Here is a 27,221-nt window from a genome sequence, read left to right on the forward strand (position 1 = left end):
TCAAACATTTGCAATGTGACTGTGTGGTAAACCCTTAATATAAACATAGATAACGTGGTTGTAATTGATACACATTCATTTGATTACAAAGTTGTATTCTTTAAGCAATAAAGAAAAGGATAAAAGGTTTTCACTATGTTGTGGCTCTATTGTTGTTTCCAAACACATGCAGTGTTGCAGGCTTTCTGCTTGTTTTATTGAATTGCCACTTCTCCCAGGTCCATGTACTGCTCTGGAAGTCCATGTTGGTACCTCGCAGGTGGGTGGAGGCTGCTATGACACGTGTAATATGATACCATGAACTATAAGTGTAATAGTATAGTGTAGTGTAACGGTGTAGTAAGTGTTTATGAAGATGTAGAAACCATTTAGACGTTACTTTGAATCACAAAATATGTATTGTATACAGAGTTTCCATAATTGTGCCCACAGATTAAAGCACTGTCACACTATTCATTGGTTTATACAAGTGTTATAGTCTGACATCCAGGAGTGATCAAATGTGATAGCAGTTGCCAGTTTCAGAAGAGAAGCAGAGTGAGTATACATACTGTTTTGGGGTAATAGTCTGAATATGCAAAACCACAATACCACAGTGTCGTAGGGTTAGTGGGTTATAGCCGGGTTTTAATAGGTAACAATTATTGAAAATAAAAAAATGTTATAATATACTGTACCACCATGTACCATAGATGGACATGACCAACATAATACACCAACAGACAGCCGGAATTGTCCTGGTCCCCATAGGCCTACTGAGTTTAGGAGGACGTAGAAACCAATTTTGACATGACCCCAGAAGAGCAGTTAAACATCTAAGTTAACCATCTAACCTCCCCGAAAAGGCCTGTCTGTCCTGAACTCTTATCCATATTTATACATTATGGATAATTAGTATGGACTTATTTGGCTCAACTGCTGTCATACCTCACATGGTAGTGATATTGTTGGAGCGCAGAGTGAAGGTGACTGCATATCTTTTACACCTACTGCAGCAAGTGTAGGCTATATGTTACTACTCCTTAGTCCTTACTAAGTTACTACTATGACCAAACAACCTATTTATTATCCATCCAGATTGTTGAATTACTGTGGAACAAACTATTGAAGAGACTTTATTGATAGTGCCTCCTAAGAAACCAGGTGGGACCACAAAAGGGTTGCTCAACCTTATGCCTGGAGTGCTCTCCAGTGAATGTCCAGCAGTCTGTGATTAGGCTCTCTATATATATATATATTATAAAAGTCACTACAATATATATATATAGATTGATTAACATGCAGTTTGCAGAATTACAGTACATTGAGTGGACGACACCATAAAGCAGGGGTTACCAAACTTTTTTGGACCAGGTACCCCTTTTGGGTAGGCACTCGGGGGGACGCTGGGGAGGCACTGGGCAGACACTGGGGAGGCACAGGGGAGACACTGGCGAGGCACTGGGCAGACACTGGGGAGGCACTGGGGAGACACTGCGGGGAGGTACTCAGGGGGACACTGAGGAGGCACTCAGGGTCACACTGGGACAGTGGTGAGGCAGTAGGCACTCAGGGGACACTGGGGAGGTACTGGGGAGCCACTGGGCAGACACTGGGGAGGCACCATGGCGGACACTGGGGAGGCACTGGGCAGACACTGGGCAGACACACACACACACATGATTTTTTTTTTTTTTGTCAGCTTGGGTACCCCCTGGCTATGCGTCGCATACCCCTAGCCCGCGGACCCCACTTTGGGAACTGCTGCCATAAGCATTACACTTGTTTACAATAGGGCCCACGATTCCTCCCGTCCAAAACGGCCCAGAGACGGCCGAGATACGCCGGGGACCCCCGCGGACCCCCACCCGGGCACGGGGCCGAGTCCCTGAGGGCGGCCCGGTCGCAACGAGATCCCCCCCGGCCAAAACGGACCAGAGACGGCCGAGATACGCCGGGGACCCCCGCGGACCCCCGCGGACCCCCACCCGGGCACGAGACCCACGGGGCCGAGTCCCTGAGGGCGGCCCGGTCGCAACGAGATTCTCCCCGTTCAAAACGGACCAGAGACGGCCGAGATACGCCGGGGACCCCCGCGGACCCCCGCGGACCCCCACCCGGGCACGAGACCCACGGGGCCGAGTCCCTGAGGGCGGCCCGGTCGCAACGAGATTCCCCCCGTTCAAAACGGACCAGAGACGGCAGTGATACGCCGGGGACCCCCGCGGACCCCCACTTGGGCACGAGACCCACGGGGCCGAGTCCCTGAGTGAGGAGGGAACAAGGGAACGCCCTTTTCTGTTTCCGTTTATCTGTTTCCGTTTCCGTTTTTGTGTTTCCTCTACTCTGGTTGATGTTGACTAACCCCGCCCCGTTGACTAACCCCGCCCTCGCAGAGACTTCTTGATCGATCAACCTGCCCTGCAGTCAGACACTCTTGGAAATACCACGGATTGGCGCACTGCAAATGAGTGCATATGACACTAGATACCCCACCATCCGTATACTTTATTTCCTCCCCGTTCACTTCTGTACGTTGCTATATTATCCTCTGCGATGTTATCAACATTGCACCATTGCACATTATCTGTAGCCTATACATTTATTGTGCAGGGTGAACGTGCAAACTGAACATAATAGGCCTAAACAGAATACCGGTGTATAGGCTTACATCAGAATCGCGCGTGCAGGCCGCATTCACCGTTCAAGCAGCTCCCCCCAGTGACGAATTATATGCAAATTATTTATTGATTTAGCCTAGGGCCCTATGCATAAGAACAACAATAGAACGGTTTAAGCACGACGTTGCAATGAACAAAATAGATGTTGTTCAAGGAGCAAAAACCCCTATACGACGATGGTCGATAGACAGAGACTGACTGCCGTCTCAACTGCGTAATACATTTCTCTCCTCCGTTTAGATCGGGCAACGTTGATGTGGAGATGTCTGCTGCCATATACGGCCGGCGGAGACACAGACCATCGCGGATTCAGGAAACATAACATCTTAAATATCACCATCCCTTGCTGATCATGGGAAAATATGGATTTTTCCTCTCTCCCCTCTTCTCTTCTGTCCGTCTATCACCATCCAGAGAACCATTCAGGCATCCGTCAAACTTCGTCCCATGCACTTAATCTTAGTTATTACTCGGGTGGTTCATGGTTGTCTAGCAAAACAATCTTCTTCTGAGTGATTTGTTGGACGTGTCGGAGGAGCCTCCGCCCTGCTGCAGATGAGATGACTGTAAATCTGTCTCGTCACTATAGAAGGTATTTCAATAACGTGCTGATTTTAAGGGCGTCAATGGTTTTGCTTAAACCACTTGTTATAATACTGGCTCTCAAACATTTGCATGTCAAGGACTCCCATCTGAAAATATGTCGTGCCAGCCAGGGACTACAAAGTTTCAAAAATATTAAAAATTGTTCAACGATGATTATTATTTGATTTGTAGACCACTGAAGGACTCCTGTCACGAAGTGTACCTATACAGACTACAGAGGGGATCGACGCGACACTATATAGGGCCACTTTATATTCGCCAGGCTAAAGTCAAATAGCTAAAATAAAAATATATAGCTGCATAAATTAATCCCATAGTCCTTTCCCTTTTGTGGTCATAGTATTTTGGAGTTGGGTGCTCTCGGGGGGCGGGGTGGGGGTCCTGCAGTGCATGCATAAAGACATTAAAGTGGTCATTAAATGGGCATTAGAGTGGTTGTAGACTAATCATACTCACCTCGGCCTCCACTCCCATTTAAACACTCATGGGGACGCCTTTAATGGAAGCTTTTAAATATGACAGCGTCTCTCAGAGAGAGAGAGAGAGAGAGAGAGAGAGAGAGAGAGAGAGAGAGAGAGAGAGAGAGAGAGCTGTGTTTACATCGAAACCACCCCTGCACAGATTAAAGTGTGCGGTGAAGAGCCAGTGTGTGCATCAATGTACACAGGCTTAAATCACACTGGGTCGCTGCAGAGCTAAATAGGAGACGAGACTAATGGAAACACAGGAGGTCATAATAACAAACCATTAGGCCTACTGGTTCTTCTCCAGCATGCTGCCATCATGACTATGGAGGGGGGGAAAAACTGTAAATATATATATATAATAAATGAAAAAAGCATAAAAGTAATTTCCAAACTGATTCCACTATATTTTACAGGCCCAATTCATTCACAAATTGTAAAAGACAAAATATGATACAAATATGAACATGAACACCCCTCCTCCTCTACAGCGCTTGGCACCTTCCCAAATCAACTGGTAATCCACCAGCACTGCAGAGGAGAGACAGCTAGGGGACAAATAATGTAACTTCCCCAGTGTCAATAAATAAACATTTAAAACCCTTTTAGTCCTCGTTTGTTGTTACTGTCATATGTAGGCCTACACACAACACAAGTGGACTGTCACTGTCACAAAATGAGCAGACAATATTACCAGAAAGCCATAAAGAGCTGCACTGAATGACAATAAACAGGTACATTCTGATTTCTGAGTGAACAAATGTAACCAAATTGACCTGTCATTAGTAGGCCTACACCGCAATTAGTATAGCCGCAATATGCAACAACACTATTATTTGTGCAGAAAAGTTTTATCTGATCGTATCACAAACATTACAGCTGGAGAAAGCTTGAATTATCCTCTATCAGCAATGTTTTTGTTTAAGAAAAATCCTTATGAGCTACTTTCTGTCAAGAAATTCTGTGCAGGTGTGTGAGAATAACCGTGTTTGCGGTTGGAATTCAGTAGGCTACAGAGGCACCTGATGGTGTATTTAGTCAACACATACAAAGCACAACACCTGACACTCCATACAGCCAAAACCTCAGTAGGCCTACACTGGCAGTCTTTTATGCTCAGCTGAACTGATTGAATCTGGACTGTACCATTCAGTCTCTGTAAACTATACATAAGTTATATCATAGCCCAATTCCTTCACACAACATAAATAAGCAATCCCAAAAGCTCACCTTAACCCCCTCTGCTGCATGCTCTGCTATGCACTTCTCAAACAAACCTAGTGCACATATCACCCACAACATTGCGGCCCATCAATGATTGATTACTCTCCTGGAACTCATTGGCAATATCAGCTAAACCGGAAACAACAATGCATTCAACAATAAAATCATGACAAAATACACTGTTCAAGCTACTGAAGTGCCAGTATGCTATGTGCAAAATAAGTTACTTGAGGACCTTTCTGTTACAAGGTGATTATATTATTTTTCTAAATGTTGGAGTAACCGATATTAATAGGCTGGCTATATAAAATAAAGGACCCCCAAAATATGTAGCCACAAGATTTGTGTTATTTTCTTCCACATTTCCTCAGGTCAAGATTGTATAGTTTACTATTTGCCATAAAATAATTTTGCAGTGGGCTGTGTTGTGTACAGTGGACCCCATGCATGGAATACGGTCCCCCCGCCCCCCATTTTGAGAACCTCTGCCAATATAAACCGTTTCATATTTTAAAAATGTATTAGCTTACTAAACTCCGTTGTAGCCCAAGAGCTCTGTTAATGCATTAGTCTACACTCTACAGGCCAACGTTTGCAGATTATTAACGTTGCCAATGTTTAGAGCAACATTTCAGCACTGAGCTAAAGCAGAACATGACTGTTTGGACCAATTAATCAATTAAACGCTGTATTAACACAGGTGGAATTAATGAGCATGGGAACTGCGATTCGTCTTCTGCAGAGAACAAGAGGCACGAAGCCCAAACATGGGCCTTGATCATGCTTGTAGGCCCTATGCAAAATCCATTGTAAAACTTATAAAGGTTGTAGCCTATAGCCATAGCCTACTGTAGGTCTGTTAATTAATGTGAAGTAGGCCTATTCTGTGGATATTAAACAGACCTTCATATATAAAGTTCATATCACAAGTAAAAGAGTAGGCCTATAGCCTATACTTGGTAACATAGCCTCGAGCCGCAATTTAACTGTTTAAAGTGTTTCATTTAAATAGCTTAACATTTTGGCCTATCAAATTCAAGTTCCACCAGATGTATCATGTAGGCCTATTCATTTCATACGCCTATGTGTAGCCTAATAGACCTTATTTTGAAATCGTCCCAATCGCAGTTATTAATGCCTGCCATTTTACTGACAAAATGTTCTTTAACACATTACTCCCTTAGAGTATAAATATAAGGTTACTCCTAGCTACCAAGTGTCCAGTTGCTTCATGTGGAAAGGTTATCCTTTCAGTTACTACACATCCATAATGTGGGTCATGATCAGATTCTAGTGAAACAGTGACATCTAGTGGGGGTTACTAAGTAAGGCTTTGACTGTCTGGAACGTAGTATACACAAGTTAAATCATACATAGGCCTGGCTAGTGTATAATGTATTGCATGCGCCATAGCTTAATTGATGCATAGGCTACATCATCAATTAAACAGAAGACTTGAATAGTTACATTAATCCTGAAGCTAATGGCAACCATAGCCATAGTGTTAATTGCTAAAAGATAACTTTAAGGCATTTATTTTGTGAACATGTAAGTTTGTGCTATTTTCGATTATTGTGGCAGGCAAAAGCAGAAACAAATACATTCATGGCCGATCTGTTTGTTCTAGAATCTAGATGATGAAAAACACTGTGACAGACAGTTTGGATTCTTTAAGAAATGTATTTCTATAAAAGGAAGAAAAACCTCTTCAGAACATGAATCATTACATCCATTCAAACGCAGCTCGATCATGGCACACAGCAGTCAGCATTGTCTACTGCAGCGGTTCCCAACCTTCTCTGGAAAAGTGTATACGGCCCACCCTTTTTACCACTTTAGTGTGTGTTCTTCAGAGCGTGTTAATTTTAACGATCAGTCAATTGATTGTGTTCTGGCTTGGATCAATGGATAACATAGTATGTTTTCTGTTTTGCAAATGATTTATCTTCACGGACCACCAGAGGGCCCTAAAGCACTGGTTGAGAATCGCTGCTCTATCTATGGTATAAGGCTTTATATTCCCTTGCACAACAGTGTCACTTGGCGACAAGAAGTGTTGTCCAAAGTTAACTTGAACTTGAAAATCACTTTTTGATTTGGGTCATCTTGAAGTGGTGTTCAAGTTAACTTGAACTAATCGCATCTTGTTGGCAAACGACACTGATGGAGTAGAAATGAAAAGTCGAGAGGTCAGCACAACAAACACGAAATTCCAATCAGTAGATTTCCCTTTTGTCATTTCTAAGTTACCTAATAGTGCATGGTAATTACAGTGGTACCAGCAAAAGCCTGTGAAATATGTGCAAATTACTAGCTGTTGCTTTAACCACCCCCAAGTTTCGGGGAAATGTTCAGAGTTTTGGAAAGGACTTTAAATAGTTGACATATTAGCTTGTACTGTAGATCTCCTATTTGAAAATGTTCACTTGCCAGGGTTGAAGTGATACATACATAATACATGGCTTATTGTGTTGTACATACGCGCATATACTGTATTAACCAACAATTGTCAGTGAGTCTAGAGGAAAATGTATACAAATGATATTTTTGTATGTACAGAATGTAGCTTTGATAACCAAATAGAAACAAAACCGCAGTTCTTTGAGATGTACATCATCGAACAATTTTGCAAAAGAATACAATTAGCAACATTTAAAAATGACTAAAACCAGACAATAAGATATACAAATTATTATACCATTGACCAGGTCACATTAGATATTAAAATCAAGTACGTGAGATGATATGTTTTTGTTCTTTTTACATACATTTTCCTTTTTAATAAAACTCTCTATTCTGTTGTCTATGGTGAGCAGGAAATAACATCAGCCCCAAGATCCTAAAATCTGGATGGCTTATACTGCAGATAAAAGGATTGTTCTATGAATTCAATTAAGCCTCCCCATTAGTCAGTTCTTAACAACGGTAAAAACCTTGCACTCTCCCATTGTCAGTTTATCGTGAACAAAACCATTCCAAAGAGCACCTGTCACCTGTGGTCATCTGTGACATTTAACCACTTCAACCGCAGCATCTACATTGTGGTGAAAGCCTCCGCAGGAAATAGCAGATCGACTTGTCGATCGGGTATTGTCAGTGAAAGCTTTAATTGATTCCCACAATAACAGAAAACAGAAAAGACACTGGGGTACTCCGCTCAATCGGTTTAAGTGGTTAAAGGACAATAAAATTCCACGACGCTGTCGCATGTAGTAGAATAGATTAGAACCATTTGAACACTCTCAGAGTGAGTTAAATGAGGGTCCCAGAGATAAAAAAAAAACATTATTGAGTCGAATGGGGGTCTCATCTGTGGCTTAATGCAGTGCTTCCACATATTGTTCCTTAGAGCCCGCCTTCTTAAATCTGACAAAAGCTGGACCCCCCCCCCCCCCACACACACACACAAACACAAAAACATGCACACACGCGCGCACACACACACACACACACACACACACACACACACACACACACACACACACACACTACTTCTCATACAATTAATTGCGAAAATAACTGATCTACAAGCTCACAACTTGGTGAGTTATTAGATCAGCTATTTTTGTGATATTTAAAATATTTTCGACTACTGCATACATTTGACAATAGAATTTGACTGCCCAACATAGGGCATTCCACGTTCAAAGTGGATGAAAGGAAGTTGTGATTTTTGTGCAACATGTTTAAAACAGACAAGGAAGGCCCCAGCCCCAATAAGGGCACGGACCCCAGGCTGTGAACCACTGGCCTAACGCACATCAAACTGTGGAGTTCCCTTGGTAAAAATTAAAAAAAGCTTTTGAGAACCAACACCGGTTAGCTCTGGTCGTCGGCCTGCACCCGGCCCTCGTCCAGCAGTCTGTCGCGCTCCGCCGCGTTGCCGTCCTCCTCCCGGAACGCCGGAAAGCAGCGGGCCAGCAGGGGGCGGTGCAGTCCGTTGTAGAGCGCCGTGCCCGTCAGCAGAACCACGAAGCCCAGCACCTGCAGGCCGTGGAACGTCTCCCAGCCCAGCGCCAGGCTCACCGCCCAGATGACCAGCGTGCGCAGCGAGTCCAGCACCATGCGCGTGGTGGCGCTCATCTCCTTGGTGACGCTGAGGCCGGCGAAGTTGAAGAAGGCGATGCTCACGGTGTTGCCCAGCAGCGCCAGCAGGATGAGCGGCTTGTGGCCGATCTGGCAGAAGGCGTCCAGCGCGTCCTCCAGCACCTGCCGCGGGTTGGCTCCGAAGCCGGCGGCCGGGATGAAGTACATGGGGATGAGGAGCAGCGACAGGATGAAGAAGCCGAAGAAACCTGGGAGAGGACGCAGGGAAGAGCATTATATTTGGATCAACTTTGCAATGTAGGCATTTTGTAGACGCTCTTATCCAGAGAAACTTAAGCATGCTCGAAAATAAATCCATCCAAAGTCAGAACTTTCTTCTCAACAAGAAGTTCCTTGTTGATAAAACACGGTAACTCTCATACTCATTTTACTGCCAAACAAACTGCTCAGTAATCTGATGGAAGTAATCACAGCTATGTTGTTTTTCTTTGCTGGAGCAAGTTTGTGTACATCTAGCATGGATATTGTAATTCATGGTTTGGATATTTGTCAGGGAGGAAGGATGTTCTCTTATTTGACAGTTTGTGTTCATGCATGCTCACTAGAGGGGGACACATTCTTTGTATTAATTCCTCCAATGCTTTTACTGCTGGTCTGTCTGGTCTGAATGAATGAACGAACAAATTAATGAATCATGATTATGTCTTTAGCGACCAGTGTGGGAGAGTTGGCATGAGCTTGTTTGGAGAGTAAACACATCCAGGTGTGCTGAGTTGACCACCGCTTATCACCGATGCTTAGTGACATCAATCAAAGTATTTAGGGCAGGGGTGAACAATGTTTTCAGGCACATTATCACTTAGCCCTTTTCCAAGGCTGGCATATTCACCACAGTGCCAGACACTTACGTCGTATTATAGGCCGCTAATTAGAATAATACCCTATTCATTTAGGCTAATACAAATCTGTAGGGTCAGGACTGAGTCATCCTTGTTCTGATTAATTCACTTTCAAATCAAATTAACAAAATATATGAAATGTCTAGTTTCATATATTTTGTATATATATTTAGTTTAGTGTAGGGTTCCTTGTACATTGCCAAAATCCATTCCAGCAATGCACTCTACAGTGTAGGTCTTCCCCAGTGTGCTGGGGAACCCACGATCAACAAAGAAGGATTTAAATACTCCGGTCCTAGGTCCGGTCCGGGCACCTAGGCTAGCCTGACAGCGTGTTGTGGGTTCGAGTCCCGATCCTGACGACCTTAGCTGCCCCTCTCTCTCTCAATTCCCTGTCACACTACTGTCTACCTATCAACAAAGGCATAAAAAAGCCCCCGAAAGTATCAAAACAAATGTTCTTTATTATGGGTTTCCACTTTCCAGCATAAAAATTAAAAAAGGCCTCATGCTTTTGTGTGACCCTGACTGTAGTATGAACATGATCTAGGCGTTCATTTACGAAGAAAAAGTAACACAAAGTTAGAAGGTGGAAATAAGAGGTTTCTACACGACAGTGACGATATGATCTTTGCCTGCAGTTTGAACAAAATAACGCAGCCTAGATGTGAACGCAGGGGATGTTTTGTTTGTTTTGCTGTACCTTCACTTCCCACGGCCCTTAGCGGATGGATGTCATGTTTGGAGACAAACTTCTCCTCCAGGACCATCTGCACAGCCACTATAACCTGAGCCATGATGATCAGAAGGTCTCCTACAGTGGGTGACAGAAACACGGCAGTTGAACATGATGGAAATTAACAACAACAAATAGCAATGCAGTGACAGAACTTCAGCCCATGTCCAGTGGACATGCACTGATCTGTGCTGTTTAAAGCAGGCAGCTATGGCTCAACGGACAGATGGAAGCCGTTTTGTTTACATATGGTACTTCTACTGTAAATGGAAATGGAGACGAATTTGTGAATATCGTGATTGAATCACCATGTTACGGCATACCATTTAACCTTGTCCAACAAGGGATTGGCTTGTCTGTAGGTTTAAACTCTCAATAAGATATCCTATCAATTTTCCATCCTACCAAGGATGTCCTACTCTCTACACATCACTAAAGAAACCTGAGATGGAACAGCGGGCACAAAAATAGCATTTAACATTTTTTTAAAGAATCTTTAAAGGTTTTATACACCTATCTGGTACAAAGTATTTTCATATTCAATGTGGGTGTTCAATGGACGTGAAGATGTTTAGGAACGACTGAGCTGTTTAATCTAGCATCACAATCATTAACCACTATATCCATTTCTATATGTTTGACACTTAAAAATCTACAAGATCTACAAGCTCACGGTGCAGTTGGATTTTTTTAACACAAATCCTTTTCAGATCGTGGTCCGCGGCCAAATATATATCGATTTGGCAGGTTTTTGTTTGAGAACCAATAGACCAATAGAGATCTGAGTGGAATGACAGTCACAGTATCCAATATGGCTTTCCCACACGTGAACCCACAACACACACACACACACTGCCTAGTTACCGGTGATGACGTCGCTGAGTTTGTGCGTGTCGTCCGTGTGGCCGCTGAAGAAGTCAGCCACGCCCACCAGCACCAGGCCCAGCGTGGTGCAGAGGATGCCGAGCCACTGGCTGGGCTGCAGGCGGCGGCCCAGGAAGGCCACGGACAGCAGGCCGGTGAAGATGACCACCGCCCCGCGCAGCATCTGGAAGCTGGAGGCGCTCGTCATGTTGAGGGCTAGCATGGAGAGAACGCATGGATTCAGACACTGAAAGAATGCATGCGTATGGCCACGTCCTATTCATTTGTCCCACACTATACCGCTGTTTCCTAAACAATCGACACGATGTGTAAAATGACGATGTTTTAGAAATCACAGATTGTGAGCCTTAATGCTTTTATGGAATATGCTTTTCAGAGAGAGAGAGAGAGAGGCGGCATAATTCACTTACCAACATACATGAGGGAGGTTCCAGCCATGTCACACAGTGCAGGGGGAAGGAAGAGGAGGATGTTGAAGCTCTGGCCAGGGTTCATCTTGGGCTCTGGAGAGCGTCTGTCATGGCACAGCAGGAGGTAGAACACCGCCAGACAGCTGAACTCGCCCATGAACATGCCCACCGCCTGCCAGCAGGGGTGCCACAGTTAATTGAAAGAAATGTATACATATACACAAACACACATATATACAGCGTCACACAAAATAATCTAAAGTAGCAGATGTTCGGAACGTGGCGTGAAGCGATGTGTTTTGAGGCTTCCACCCAACAGAGACGATATTCTAATTTGTTCATGAAGAATAATCGATTTACATACAATAATCAACGTTTTGATGTTATTACATCACACCTGAGCTGCTACATTAAAGAAAAGGCTCAACTGTCAGAGCTGCTCCGGTGCTTTCTTCTATAATATTGGTTCTCAGTGGTGGTGCTGATGTTACCTTACCTGTACAAACGGGTGAGTGAATAAATGCTCCTTTTCGCCGTTGCAACCCTCAGCGCTGAACATGTCGGCCCATCTATCAGACAAATAAGAATACATCGTTTGGATAAGAGCATGTCATAATACAGTAGCTAACCTTAGTGAGGACAGTTTTGAAGTCTGGTTGAAGTCGGGCCAGAGGTGTGAACACTAAGATGTTAAGGCACATTTTAAAATGTTGGCATCGCTGCTTTCATGACCGTAATTTTAATTTGGGAATGTTATTGCTTTTGTACATGTTTAGATTAGAGCTTCATGCCTTCATGTCCTTTTTGTAGATCGTTTTCTACTTTCTATAATATTCTTATAGAAAGGCCTAACCACCAGGGACTGGGGTCGTTCTATTCTTTCTGTGTAGTACAGAATTAAATTCAGGGATGCCTTTGATGAAAACGTTATTTACAGGGGTTTACACCATGATTTACCTCCTATGGTAGAAGAATATACAGTCAGCGGTACTGTAGCACAGGTTAATCAATGTCTGCTACAGTACATAATACATATCTATTGACTTTTATAGGCAGACCGGTTGGCGGGGGAAAAAAGCATGACTGGCATGTGAGTCTTCTGTCTGAGTCACCCGACAAGTCAAGAAAAAAAGTGACGACACAGCACTTTGACACTTTCCTGACACATTCAGCAATACTCTAGACTAGGCCTTTTCAAATGTATCTACGTCAAAGCGGTCTCTGGAACACTGGATATTTATTCCACTTCCTGAAAAGTAGTTTGGACATACAACTTTCCACCCGAGAAGTGACAGTAATATTGTTGATTTTACCAAGTTTTACTGAGGTTACATTTAGGAATAAGGTTGTAGGTAGACATAGTTTTACTGAGGCTACGTTTAGGAATAAGGTTAGGTTTAGGCATAGTTTTACTGAGGCTACGTTTAGGAATAAGGTTAGGTTTAGGCATAGTTTTACTGAGGCTACGTTTAGGAATAAGGTTAGGTTTAGGCATAGAACACTGCAAAACAAAATGTTAGAACAGCGACCCGTTAAGGTCTCCATGGGTGGGGGGTTGGGGACCCCTGTGGAGGTCTCCATGGGTGGGGGGGGGGGGGGGGGTGACCCCTGAGGAGGTCTCCATGGGTGGGGGTTGGGGGGTTGACCCCTGTTGAGGTCTCCAGATAGAGCCCACTTTGAAAACCACTGCTCTACAGACCAGATTGGAGGGTTTGGTCGATTGATCCAAATAATCTGGGTCTTAAGTTCATCTGTGTTGTTTTTGTTATGTTGTTGGATCAGACAAAGCTGTCGGGCAGAAAAACCTTGTTTCCCCATATTTCAACTTTTTGTCTATGTTTGATCGTAAATGAATTACCTACTTCATCACACTACAGTGTCACACAAAAGTACTAAACAGCCAATCCAAAAGCTCACAAGGCGTTGCAAACTTATTATATAGCCTACTGTAGGTCTCCTATTTTAGCTATATTGGATTTTTCTGAGGGTTTAATACATATTGAACCAATGAAGAGTATAATGCGAGCTTATGACTAAATAATAACTACATTGGATCCATTGGAACTATGTCCCGATACTGTATCGGTATCGGAAAAGTATCTGTAACGGCCATTATTTGTCAGATCGGGTCATATCGGTATCGGCCAATACGCCAGTCTAACCACAGAGTATAACGATGGCAGGTAAATAAAATGTTGGGGCATGTGGAGTTTGCTTTCGAGTTGCCCAAACTGCAAGTGCACATTTGAGTGAGGAGTCTGCTATAAACACAACACGAGATCACAACACTGGTATCGGTATTCAGTATCAGTATCGGCTAATGCAGAAATTGTGGGATCGGGATCGGATCAGGAACGAATTTTTTTTTTTAAATCTCTAATTGGAACACAGGTTATTTATTCCATTTCCTGAAAAGTAGTTTGGACATACAAGGTTTCCACCCGACAAGTGATAGTAATATTGTTGATTTTACCAAGCTCACACATATTATGCTGTGCGTTGTAACTTGGTACAATCAATTTGCAGGGTCAGACACACACACACACACACACACACACACACACACAGTCACAATGAAACCGAAAGGCATGGCCGGTGAGGCTATGTCGTAACAGAGCCGGCTTGAAACCTCTCCTCAAAGTAGTGAGTGAAACGGTCGGTTTCAGGTGACTCTACTGGTTTTAGTTTTCTTTTTCAAAGTGAAAGTCAGTGAAACGTTACCTGTGTTTTGAACTGTTTTCGCTACCACTGTAGGCTATGTGTGTACTGTCTGTGCAAGCACCACAACACCGCACATTCTACTAGCAAAACCCTCCAAAAAAGTGTATTAGGCCTTTCTTCTTAAAATAAATCTATTGCACCATACTACAGTGTTCTGTACTATACAGAAAAAAGGCATACTAAAGCAGAGACTCAAGCAGAAGCGCAACTAGACCCAGACCCATGCATTCAGCATGGTGGTGATGACTCAACATGGAGAACTAGTCTACATCACAGCTTATTACCTGAAGTAAGCGTGACTGCCAGAGTTTTTGCTGACATATAAATTGCTCTACCTCTCCCTATACCTCTCACTGGCATGACATAACCCAAATTTAAGTTACACGAGGACATCCCTCTCTCTCTCTCACACGCACACACACACACACACACACACACACACACACACACACACACACAGCATAGGCATTTGGATTTGGATTTGGACCCGAAATGAACCCTGAATTGGTCTTCTAATCTAGATTTATTTTTGACAAACCATTGTACAGTTATTAGACTATGGCCCATTATTTAAAGCTATTTTAATCGGTATGGTTTAGTTTAATACATCGTAAATACATTTAGATTTAGTACACCGTAATCGTAATCCTGATAAACATGAATTGATTTAAATCGTGAAATAACAGATAAGTAGCCTACTAAATTGAACACACGACGATTGGGTACAAGCCCTTAGATCACCTTTAGTTCCGATTTGAGCACATTATTTTCTTTGTCTCAGCAGATTGGAGGATGTTGAATGTTGATGCATGAGGACAATCTCATTGTTATCCATTAGCTAAACGTGCTAACCAGGGAACCCGGTGGTGACTCTAATGGAAATCGACGCTGAACTCTTAAACTACACTTTATAAAAGCAACCTGTAAAAGCTGATTTGACGTGAATAATAGCAGGCTATAGTAGTATCCTATATACATAGTGCTATCTCTAAGAAGCCTGCATAAAATGACAGAGTTGTGAATGTTTAGTGGATGCAATACCAACACACTGTATCGTAATAACCTCGTAGTAATAACACTAACTGGTATGTTTTACGAATGGACGGGAGACTTACTTCGCAGACAAGGTGTTGAGGGAGCCCGTTGTGAGCATAAGCAAGGCCAGGAACAGCTGGTACCTGGTCCAGGCCATGGTGTTGTTGTTGTGCTGGGGACTCGGGAGAGGTTCTGTGAACTGTAGTGTACTTACAGCGCTGCTTGTTTTTACCTTAGTACACACACGCATGCACTACAGACCACGTGACATGCTGCTGGAGTCAGCTGACCGCTGCCATGGAGACAGCCTTCCGTTGACCATAACCACGCCCAGTAGACCAGACAGGCACCAGACCTAGTTAGACCAGTCGATCAGCCAGCACTGCCCAGCAGGGACGGAGGGAGGGGGCAGGAGGGTCCGTGTATTTTTACGGAATTCTAATTTCGTATTTGACAAACAGTAGGCCTATTCAGAAATCAGAATATGGTTTGGTGTTCTGAAAACACACACACACACACACACACACACACGCACGCTGCGACACGTTGTGAGCTTGTAGATCAGCAATTCTCAGCATGCGACCAAGTGTAAAATCAGGCATCATAAAAATGAGTTTAGTCGACTAAAATATTATGATATTTAGTCGACTAAAACTAAAACATTTGAAATTACTAAATGACTAAAACTAAATGCAATTGTATTCAAAAGACTATTAAATCTATTTGCTGTCAAAATCAACAGTGTCTGAATCTGTCATGCTGGAGTGTTGTGTGTGATTATATAGTTAATTTCTAGTGAGTACAATGTATAATCTGCCATAAAATGTGGGTAGGCTACAAAATGTTCTATGTTGTCTAAACTTAATGCATTGTGCGCATACATCTGTAACATTCACTTTTTCCATTACATGTTAAGTTTCACACACGCGTAGTTCACTCTAGCAAGTGAAAAGTGCTTCCTTGTGCACGGCAGTGCAGATATAGATATCCTATGGGTACATAAGGGACACAGACAGACCGGCAGGCAGGCAGGCAGGCAGGCAGACAGACAGACAGACAACTGTACAACAGGTACTCTGACAATGGGTAGTTCAGCATGAATTCCCAAATTGCATTGGAAATCTGGCATACCGGTGCCCGGTCTATAGTTACACCACAGACCACACCCACACACGGTGCAGCACAGTGCTGGTCAAGATAAGAGTGCCCCTCACTTCACAGTGTGATTTTTTTTCACACTTTTTAGACACTTTTCTTTTTTGCAACTTTCTTTTAAACTAATGTTTTATCTAAAACACATTATTATGGAAAAACATTATTGTCCACAAGGTGAAAACATGAAATTTAAAAGACAGCAGAACACTTTCCAGTCTAGCTTATTCCAAAAGAACCCCCTCCATTTCTCTCGCAGACCCTAATAACCAATTACAAATTCAAATAGTGTGTTAGTGGTATCTTTATGTTCATGGCAAATGCTTAAAATAAACAATAACGTATGGATTCAAGGCTGTATGTTTTTAGTTATGTCCAGGTGCGCAGGAATTGAGCTGAGAACCAAATCAAGGAGGGGAGCAGTATCGGCCTGCAAAGAGGATGGTCATGGTGGGGTTGTGTCGGATGAAGAAGAGGAAGGGGTGGTCAGAAACAAACCTGAGGCATGAGCAGTGAAGCTGAATGTCACAATCAGTAGCGTCAGCTGCCTCAGTGCCCTCCTCGTTCACCTCCACAACGGCCTTGTGCACCACCTTGGACAGCACCAGGTTGGCTGGAGACATACCAGAGAAGTCACTCTGTGTGTCGTCAAAGGCCTCCACCATGCCCATCTTTATCAGGACTTCTTCCATGTTATATGTATACGCTCCACCTTGAAACGAGGCAGGCCGAACCTCCAACTAATTCTCCTTCATCGTGTCTGGATTGGTCCAGTCTTCAAACTTTTCATAGGTAAGCTCCTTTTCTAGCTTCTCCAGGCCTGTGGTGTCGTCCTCCACCTCGACGGGCAGAAAGATGAGCATGCTGAGGTCTCTCCCTGCGTAGGGCAGCTCGAGTATCTGACAGTTGACCTCAGGAATGAAGGCAAGGGGGAACGTGGTCCTCTGGTACATCATCTTCACCGGTTTGCTTTCAGTGTTGCTGAGTCTGAACTGCTCATCCTCGGTGCTGTCCGCAGGGAATGACTCCTCCCAGTTGGCTTTGAAGTAGATGGCATTGACCAGTACGAGTGTGGTACGAGCATCCACCGCATCCTGAGAAAGTAAGTCCTAGATTTTATCTTGTGTCTGTTTCTCCACCCAGCTGTTAATGTTCAGCCTGGCTCCTTCAGCATTACACATGAAGTCCACAGGCTCCAGCTGTGCGTCACAATGTTTTCTGGTGGCACTCAAGAACTCCTTAACAAACTGGCAGGACTGCTCTCCATACAGGCGGTTGGCCAGGTTGAGGGAGTAGGACTTCCCTGACTTGTTCAGGTCACTCATGAGCTTAGACAGGTTCATGTGGACGTCATCCTTAAAGTGCAGGACCTCTGCTATCTGTGTGGCTGTGTTGCCACGGGCCCCCAGCAGCACCATGGCCAGAGCAGAGGAGATGATAGGAGAGTACAACACATTACTGCTGTTGTCATCTTCTGTCAGCTGCTTGAACAGAGACAGGCAAAAGGTGTTGCAAGCTACTGCCAGGTGGGGTGATGGCCCTGTGTCAAAGCTCATCTTGTTGGAAAAACACTTCAAACCGGTTCACTGGGAAAGGAAGGTTAACGTAATAGCAGATACCTTTTGAGGGGCGCTATCACAAACATTTCGCCCTCTGTAGAGAGATAAAGAGAGTGAGTGAGAGAGAGAGAGAGGCGTCCTAGGGACAATGGAGTTAGACAGACAAGGGCTGCACTTCTTTATTGTCTAAGCAGTTCATCTAACACAGGTGTGTAAGGCTGTTTGTTTTTGTACCTGACCAAGCTGAGGGCTCATCATCACAAACCATCATTCATTATTCAATCAACAATAATGTGAAATGAAAAGATACAACATAAAAGTGGTCAATATTCAAAGGCAACAGTTGAGAATTGCATTCTCTCTCTCTCTCTCCCTCCCCACATGGACATGGAGAATAACAAAAACCACAACAAATAAAGTGCTTCATCAATAAATGTCAGGGTCAGCAATAATGTCCTATGGATGAAGAGTATACCAAACAACTACCAGCAGCAGATGAAATTGGGCAAAGAAGATGGAGATGGATTTGGCACACACTACGCAAAACATTGTCAAATACCACTAGACAGGCTCTGACTAGTAGTGGTGGCCTTCAGCATCTGGGGCCCGTTTGATGAACTAATGTGGCCCCCGGCCACTACTGTAAATGGCTGAGTAGGGGTACCCTCTGGGACCGACAACAGAAATGGGTGAAATACAGCTAAGGCCGTCAAGGGATAATCATGCGGACATTGCATGTCTGTGTGCGAGAGTTGCACATATAGATATATTAATATGTAATGTGTTGGGCTGCTGAAAACAAAACAAAAAAAGAAGAAAAGAAACAGGACCACCGGTAAAATTCCCAAACTTCCGATAGCTAGTCCATGCCTTGTGCTGTCTTTGTGCTGTTCAAAAAGATTGTTTTAGTTTTTACTCTGAATAGTATAATCAAAAAGGTTGCATTTTCTTTCTTTTGGTGTTTCATGAATGTTCCATCCATTCATTAATTGTTTATTGTTATTTTTGTATTTTATTTGTGATCAATAGTGCAATCCTATAGTAGGTATATAAATGAAAAAAGTTTTTAAGGATGCAACCTGCAATCATGACTGTTGACATGTTAGCAGTAAATTAGTGGATCTGAGATTACCGAGAGAGCACTGATTTGAATTGTTGACTTGTGCTCAAATAAATCTAAGAGAAAAATACATTTCAGATTCCTAGAGGCATTGCTCCGGTGAATTGTCAGACAGTTCTCGATGAGAGGAAAGATAAGTCTCATGGTTTTGTGCATGCTGACAGCTCACATTATCAGCGCTTCAATGTTTGCCGAACCAGTCAAAAATATTATAAACAGCCTCAGATGCATATAGCAAACTTGAGAGATGTGCTCAGTCCGTTATTAAGCCACCTGGAGAAGGAACGTTCATTAGGTTTGGTCTTTCCTTCAGGTTGTCCATACACCAACAGAAGGAAACCGAAGCTCGTTGTCTTGGCAGAATTCCCACACCTGTAGCCAGCCAGCATCTTGATGAATTATTTATGAAACCATAAAACCTATAAACCCTGACATCTCAATATTATTTATTAAACAATAAAACCTATAAACTGTTCTATCTCTGAGGACCCGTCAGCTCAGGGTCCTTGGATATCTTCTCAAGTTTTCACCCTTTATTCAGTGTGTCACCCTGTACTGTAACTGACACCCTTTATTCAGTGTGTCACCCTGTACTGTAACTGACAAGTTTTCACCCTTTATTCAGTGTGTCACCCTGTACTGTAACTGACACCCTTTATTCAGTGTGTCACCCTGTACTGTAACTGACACCCTTTATTCAGTGTGTCACCCTGTACTGTAACTGACAAGCTTTCACCTTTTATTCAGTGTGTCACCCTGTACTGTAACTGACAAGTTCATGCACTTTGTTTTTGACCATCAAAGATGCACTCCAAGTCTCAAAACTAGCTTTTTGAGCTTTCAAAAACATTATATTGGCCAGCAACAGTTTATGTCCACATCTGTGTCGTTAGGTTCAAAGTTCACACAGAGATGAAAGGTCAAGGGGTTAGGGGGTCCGGGGTCAAGAGAAGGGGACGTCCCATCTTTGTGTGTAGGCACTGAGTTCACAGGGGCTGATGACGAGCATGCGTGAAGAGTCCAGTCCATCTAGAGCCATTTCTGAGTCCAGACAGAACCGAGAGACCAGGTGCTCCAGGTGAGTCCCTGACTTCTGCCACCGCTGGGAGGGACACAGAGAGCACATTATGTTACAGTGTGTATATATATATATATATTACTGCCACCGCTGGGAGGGACACAGAGAGCACATTATGTTACATTATGTTACAGTGTGTATATATATATATATATATTACTGCCACCGCTGGGAGGGACACAGAGAGCACATTATGTTACATTATGTTACAGTGTGTATATATATATATATTACTGCCACCGCTGGGAGGGACACAGAGAGCACATTATGTTACATTATGTTACAGTGTGTATATATATATATATATATATATTACTGCCACCGCTGGGAGGGACACAGAGAGCACATTATGTTACAGTGTGTATATATATATATATATATATTACTGCCACCGCTGGGAGGGTCACAGAGAGCACATTATGTTACATTATGTTACAGTGTGTGTGTATATATATATTACTGCCACCGCGCACACACACACACACACACACACACACACACACACACACACACACACACACACACAAACACACTGTATTCTGCAGTTTTTTCGTTTGTTATGTACATTCTATTAGAATGTAATTTTGATGTGTCATATTTCTTTTCTCATTCATGATCTAACTCAGTTGGTTTGGCGATTTAAGAAACATTGAGCATACAAGCACTAGCTGTACTTGCAAACATTCACCACAAGGAGGCAACCTCTGTCTATCTTTCAACTTTGTGTACAATTACCAATACCAGAATACTGAATCAGGGTCTAGAACTGTTATTACTTGAGGGTGGTTGTGTGTGCATGCATGTGTGAGAACAAGCTACTCATTGTTGATAAAGAGTACTATTCATTCATATCCATTCATATGTATTGAGGGTATGTATGTGTGACATCATCATCATACCCGGAAGTTATGCAGAACGCCTACTGAGTGTCAAAAAACGACTTTCTGGGCATGACATCCCACTGACAGCCCACTTTCTGGGCTTGACAGCCCCATACACAGCTGGACCTGCAATTCAATGGACACCGGCTGACCTCCACAAATGAGCTTGACGTCCTGGGTGTCAAAATAGACCCCAAGCTGTCCTGGTCGAAACACCTGACCAAAATCTCCATCCGGGCCGGTCAGAAGTTGGCAGTACTGAGGAGAGTGGCCAGTAAACAAGTTACAGGTCTGCAGTATCATGGAGTACGCCTCACTCACTTGGCTGAGTGCCCCACCAACACATCTTGGTCTGCTGGACAATATTCAGAGGAAGGCCCTCAAAATGATTGGAGTTGACCAGGACACTGCCAGTACAACACTTTCCATTGACAGCCTTAGCCACAGAAGACACGTTGCCGCAGCTACAGTCCTGTACAAAATGCAGGACATGCCCTAGGGACCTCCAGGACATGCTCCCTCCACCTTACACCAGACGGCGAAACACCCGCCGATGCACAGCCACACCAGAACATGCTCTCGACCGCCCAGGCTCATTGGACAGAACTTTTCTCCACACTGCTGTCCAGGTGTGGAACAGCCTACCAGAGCATGTAGTGGACTCCATCACAGACAATGGCGACTGTGCGTGCATGCGTTCTTTAGAGGGAGAACAAAGCATCCGATCAGACATGGCAAGGTTTTATATCACTAGAGAGAGAGAGAGGGAGAGAAGAGAGAGGAACAGACGAGGAAAGTCAATCTTTGTGGTGTGTGTGCGTGCGTGCGTGCATGCGTGCGTGCATAAGTGTGTGCGCGCATGCCTGGAGAGAGAGCTTGTGTTAGCTGAGCCAGTGAAGCGTATCGCTGTCATGTATCTGTATCTGGTAGACCTTGTAGCAACACGGATTTGAAAAACGTGCGTGCGTGCGTGCGTGCGTGCGTACACACACACACACACACACACACACACACACACACACACACACACACACACACACACACACACACACACTTTTAGTCCTATTGTTGCTGTGATCAAAGAAACAGAGGACTCAGCTGTGCTGATGACATGCTCACATTGCCGTGGCGACGGGGGAAGCATGCTGTTTAATTGAAATAATGGGGCTAATAATTAAAAGTAAATCAATTAGCATGCAGGGCCCTCATTATACTGCCTGATATGGCTATAAAATATATCTATCAACGTTGGGAGCACACACACACACACACACACACACACACACACACACGCATGCACGTGCCTATCAACGTTGGGAGCAGTGTCTATTTTCAGAATGTTTCCCTCTTTATTATATTATCTGACAATTTGGCCAGTGTTTTGACCAGGAAAAAAATAAATAATCATGTGGGGACCCCTCTGGGAGTCCTGACCCACAGGTTGAGAACCAGTGTACTAGACGGGTCAGGAACGCACCCGGCATGAAGATTCTACTACTGGCTACAATCAGACTGACGTGCTGCAACGATCACAAGAAGGTCTGGGTGTGACACCACTTATAAATGTGCCTCAATTAAGTGTGCTTACAATTAATTAAATATTAATTGCTTCAACTAACTCTCTAGAGTGTAAGCTAATAGCTTTCACTCTGTGTACGGCTATTAGCGCTGGAGTTTGTGATTATTTCTTTTTTTGCAATGTAGCTCGTTTGCATAGAAAGCCGTGACTTTTGTGGCAAATGTATATTATGCATAATGCATTATTAATTACCAAATTTAAATACACGCAAATAGCGTCGGAACACCAAGATGCAATTTGCTTGGCAGGGCGTGTTTCACCCTTTGAGAGAGCCTTGAGAATGACGTGGTTTCTTTTAGGCTTATATTATGTGGTTATATAGTGGCAGCAAAAGCAGTGCAATCCTTTAGAGAATTCACCGCTCAGTTATATTATAATTTAATTTAATTTTACTGTGTGACCGTCTCACCTTCTCCTGTCTCTGTCATTGATGTATTCTCCCAAAATCTCTTCCTCATTTCCTCTTTCCCCCTCTCGTCCTCTCTGTGTCTCTTCATTACTCCTGGTGTCTCTTTGTCTCTAAATGTTTCATTAGACTCTCTTCCTCTCATTTCTTCTCCTATTCCTCCATTCGCCTGTCACATTCTCCCTTTCCTTTCTCTCGCTCTGCTCCCTTTCCTTTCTCTCGCTCTTCACTATTCTCTCTTCCCTCCCTCCATACCAGAACCTCTCTCCTGTCATGCCTCCCTCTGTCTGTAGCTCATAGCGTGGCATTTTGTGGAACGCCATGAGCTCGTAGATCTGCTATTTTCTTTAAATAGCCAACGGCAACGTATTAAATATAGTTAAAGTATGGTTACACAGATATTTCCCCGGTTTTAATGGGTTGATAATAATCCAATAACCCAGTTTTATTTACAGACACTGCAAATCGGGAACAATTTCTTCTTTACAAAATAAACTATCTGATATAATAACAGGCTACACAAACACATCAATATTCCTTTGTTCTTAACCTCCTGGGGGTGCGGCACCGGGGGACGTGATTTAATCAACAACAAATACTTATTTGGAACAATTTGTCTGTTTATTTTGCTCAGTCCTGACAATTATCACTTAGTACTGTAATTGTTTTCTTGTTTTTCTGGAGTCAATTTCCAGTCATTGATTAACAATATCCTTGCTGTGGGCCGTTCTACTGGCCACTCTACCCCTGAGCCACTGCCATACAATGCTGTGTGTGTGTGTGTGTGTGTGTGTGTGTGTGTGTGTGTGTGTGTGTGTGTGTGTGTGTGTGTGTGTGTGTGTGTGTGTGTGTGTGTGTGTGTGTGTGTGTGTGTGTGTGTGCGCGCGTGCGTGCGTATGTGAGAGAGAACATTTTAAACAGGACAAGAAGAGTACAAGTCTGTGTATATCCTCCAGCTATTACAGCACCTCCCTGCTTGACTGCTCTGTGTGTGTGTGTGTGTGTGTGTGTGTGTGTGTGTGTGTGTGTGTGTGTGTGTGTGTGTGTGTGTGCGTGTGCGTGGGTACATGCGTGCGTGCGTGCGTGCGTGCGTGTAACTGCACACCTGGTGCAAGTCAAAGTTAATTTAACAACCATAATGATATACAGTAAGACAAGACTCCAACTCCTCCAGCAATCTACAACACCTGTCTCCTCTGTGTGTGGCTGTGTGTGTGTGTGTGTGTGTGCGTGTCACAAAACATGTTCCTCAGAAACACAAAAACAACAGTCATGTCCATGCATGCACACACACACTCTCTCTCTCTCTCTCTCTCTCTCCTTGCTTGTCCTCTTCCTGTTCGTCTTCCTGTATCTCAGCATCGATCTCTGTTGTCCTTTATGCCCCCTCACCATCCTTCCTCTGTTTCTATCCATCCATCCATCTCTCTCTCTCTCACTGTTTCTCTTTTCTCTCCCTGTCTCCTGTTCTACTCTATCGTTCCTCTGTTTCTAAACATTTCTCTCATACACACTGTTTCTCTCCTTTCTCTCTCTCCGCCTCCTTTCTTTCTCTATCCTTCCTCGTTTTTCTCTCACCTGTCAATCTTATTCTTTCACTTCCCTCTGTCTCCTTCTCCTTCTCCTGCCTCTCTCACATTCTCTTCCACTCTCTCTCTATCTTTCAGGTGATTTATTGGTTGTCAGTCTGTTCTCTGCTGCTGTGCTTTAGAGGGCTTCAGGGGCCAACGCACGCACGCACGTTGCACACACACACACACACACACACACGTCAGTAAAAATCACCCTCCTATGCATGCAGGGTAGTAGCAATATGTCTGTGTGTGCGTGGTGGCGGGGGGGGGGGGGGGGGTTGTGTGTGATTTTCACAGATTGTAGACTCATCCAAACCACACTGCTAGTCTCTGCATTTTCTGTGTCCTTAAACGCCTCATGTCACGTTGAACATTATTCAAGTGTGTGTGTGTGTGTGTGTGTGTGTGTGTGTGTACGCACGCATGCGTTTGAGCCTAAACATGGTCGACTCGGATGCTGATGCATCTTCGACTGTCCATCAAGGACTTTGGCCACTCTTTGGCTCTTTGGCCACTCAGAATAGCCAAATGGCATTGATCACGCCTCCAGGTCTTTAGTTTACTCAAGTTAGGGAATAAGACCTGGTACTTATAAGACACGCAAAATACAGCCCAGTATCTCTACATGGGGCCTAATTCTAGACTACGTCTGTCTCTAACCATGGTAACGCCCCCCTGCCTGCCTCTGATTGGCCCCCTTCTCCTAGTAAGATTTATTATGCACCAGCGGGGCGGAGAACATTCTCAGCCTCAAATACAAATTCCAACCCCCAACGACTCGCTAAGCATTCAGCTATGGCCGCCTACACCACACACACTTTATATTGAGAACCTTATGGCAACCAACGATTCAACGACTCGCTAACCATTCAGCTATGGCCGCCTACACCACACACACTTTATATTGAGAACCTTATGGGAACCAACGATTCAACGACTCGCTAACCATTCAGCTATGGCCGCCTACACCACACACACTTTATATTGAGAACCTTATGGGAACCAACGATTCAACGACTCGCTAACCATTCAGCTATGGCCGCCTACACCACACACACTTTATATTGAGAACCTTATGGGAACCAACGATTCCCGAGCCATGTGGCCCAAATGTCAGAAGCCTTAGCGTGAAGCAGCTTGATGTACAATTAAGTACACCCCCTGGACATGATGTACAAGTACACCCCCTGGACATGATGTACTTATGCCTAACTCTAGTAGGCCTATGCCACAGGGACTTGCCCCCAATCTAATCTTTGACGCAGAGTGCCAACAGGGAGGCATTGGGTACCATTTATATTAATAGTTTTTCGGTACGACTCGGCTGGGGATTGAACCCAGACCTCCCAATCTCAAGGCAGACACTCTAGAGACACATGGCCATTGAGCTGGTGACACCAGCACTTATACGGCACCGAATAAATGCACTGCAATCTCTGAAGACGCTAATAACTTTCACTCTAACTGCAAGTGGCAATTAGCGCTGATGTTTGTGAAATGGACTTTTGTTTTGCCATGAGGCTCATTTGCATAGACAGGGGCAGATTTGGAACCAACTATTATGCATTAATTACCAATTTTAAATACGTGCAAATAGCACCAGAGCAACAAGGTGCTATTTGCTTAGCAGCGCGGTTAGCGGCTTTGTCTGCGCTTTGAGAATCAGTTAGTATTTTTTGTAGCATTAGTGGACGCAGCATTAGCTGTGTTATCACCTCTTAGACTTTTATGATAATAATAATACATGCCATTTATGTATCAAAACAAAACAGCTTGTGTGCGTGTGTGTGTGTGTGCGGACTTTAAGCAACTAGTCGACTAGTAAATCCACTATAGTTGACCTTGTTGGTACTATAGTTGACTAGTTGCCTACTGGCCTACCAGTTTTGGTAGGCCTCAAGATCAGATAGTTACAGTCACCAATGTACAATGTAAGTTTATTTTATTTTATTTTTACATAATAGGTAGTTAGTAGTAGTCGACTAGTCGACACTAGTAAACTAGTCAACTAGTAAAAATCACTAGAAGTGAAAGCCCTGTGTGTGTGTGTGTGTGTGTGTGTGTGTGTACGTGCGTGTGTGTGTGTGTGTGTGTGTGTGTGTGTGTGTTTGCGTATGTGTGTGGCCGTGTGTACGTGCATGTGCGTATATATGTGTGTGTGTGTTTGTGTAAGTGTGTGGGCGTG

The 27,221-nt window shown here is 43.8% G+C and overlaps 2 protein-coding genes and 1 pseudogene across 3 annotated transcripts in view; all 3 read right to left on the bottom strand.

Annotated features, from left to right (window-relative positions):
* Positions 1 to 6,597: 6,597 nt before the first annotated feature.
* Positions 6,598 to 15,930, bottom strand: slc35f6 (solute carrier family 35 member F6). The gene is made up of 6 exons (XM_080790413.1): positions 15,768 to 15,930; positions 12,428 to 12,500; positions 11,932 to 12,103; positions 11,501 to 11,716; positions 10,604 to 10,714; positions 6,598 to 9,249 (listed from the first exon to the last, which is right to left on the bottom strand). Exons 1-6 carry the CDS (start codon positions 15,842 to 15,844, stop codon positions 8,774 to 8,776), a joined length of 1,125 nt encoding a protein of 374 aa, XP_080646539.1. The 5' UTR covers positions 15,845 to 15,930; the 3' UTR covers positions 6,598 to 8,773.
* Positions 15,931 to 17,218: 1,288 nt separating this feature from the next.
* LOC308334398 (serpin B6-like) lies at positions 17,219 to 18,435 on the bottom strand (annotated as a pseudogene). Its single transcript has one exon. The product of its transcript is annotated as a serpin B6-like (transcript).
* Positions 18,436 to 18,544: 109 nt separating this feature from the next.
* Positions 18,545 to 27,221, bottom strand: part of galnt14 (UDP-N-acetyl-alpha-D-galactosamine:polypeptide N-acetylgalactosaminyltransferase 14 (GalNAc-T14)) — a 110,517-nt gene continuing 101,840 nt past the window's right edge. Inside the window, exon 15 of the mRNA XM_080791123.1 lies at positions 18,545 to 20,620. Coding sequence (XP_080647249.1) covers positions 20,462 to 20,620 — 159 coding nt within the window. The 3' untranslated portion in view covers positions 18,545 to 20,461. The remainder of the gene's footprint in view (positions 20,621 to 27,221) is intronic.

This window comes from Protomyctophum bolini (genome assembly GCF_963924005.1).
Source record: "Protomyctophum bolini genome assembly, chromosome: 19".
Lineage (NCBI taxonomy): Eukaryota > Metazoa > Chordata > Actinopteri > Myctophiformes > Myctophidae > Protomyctophum > Protomyctophum bolini.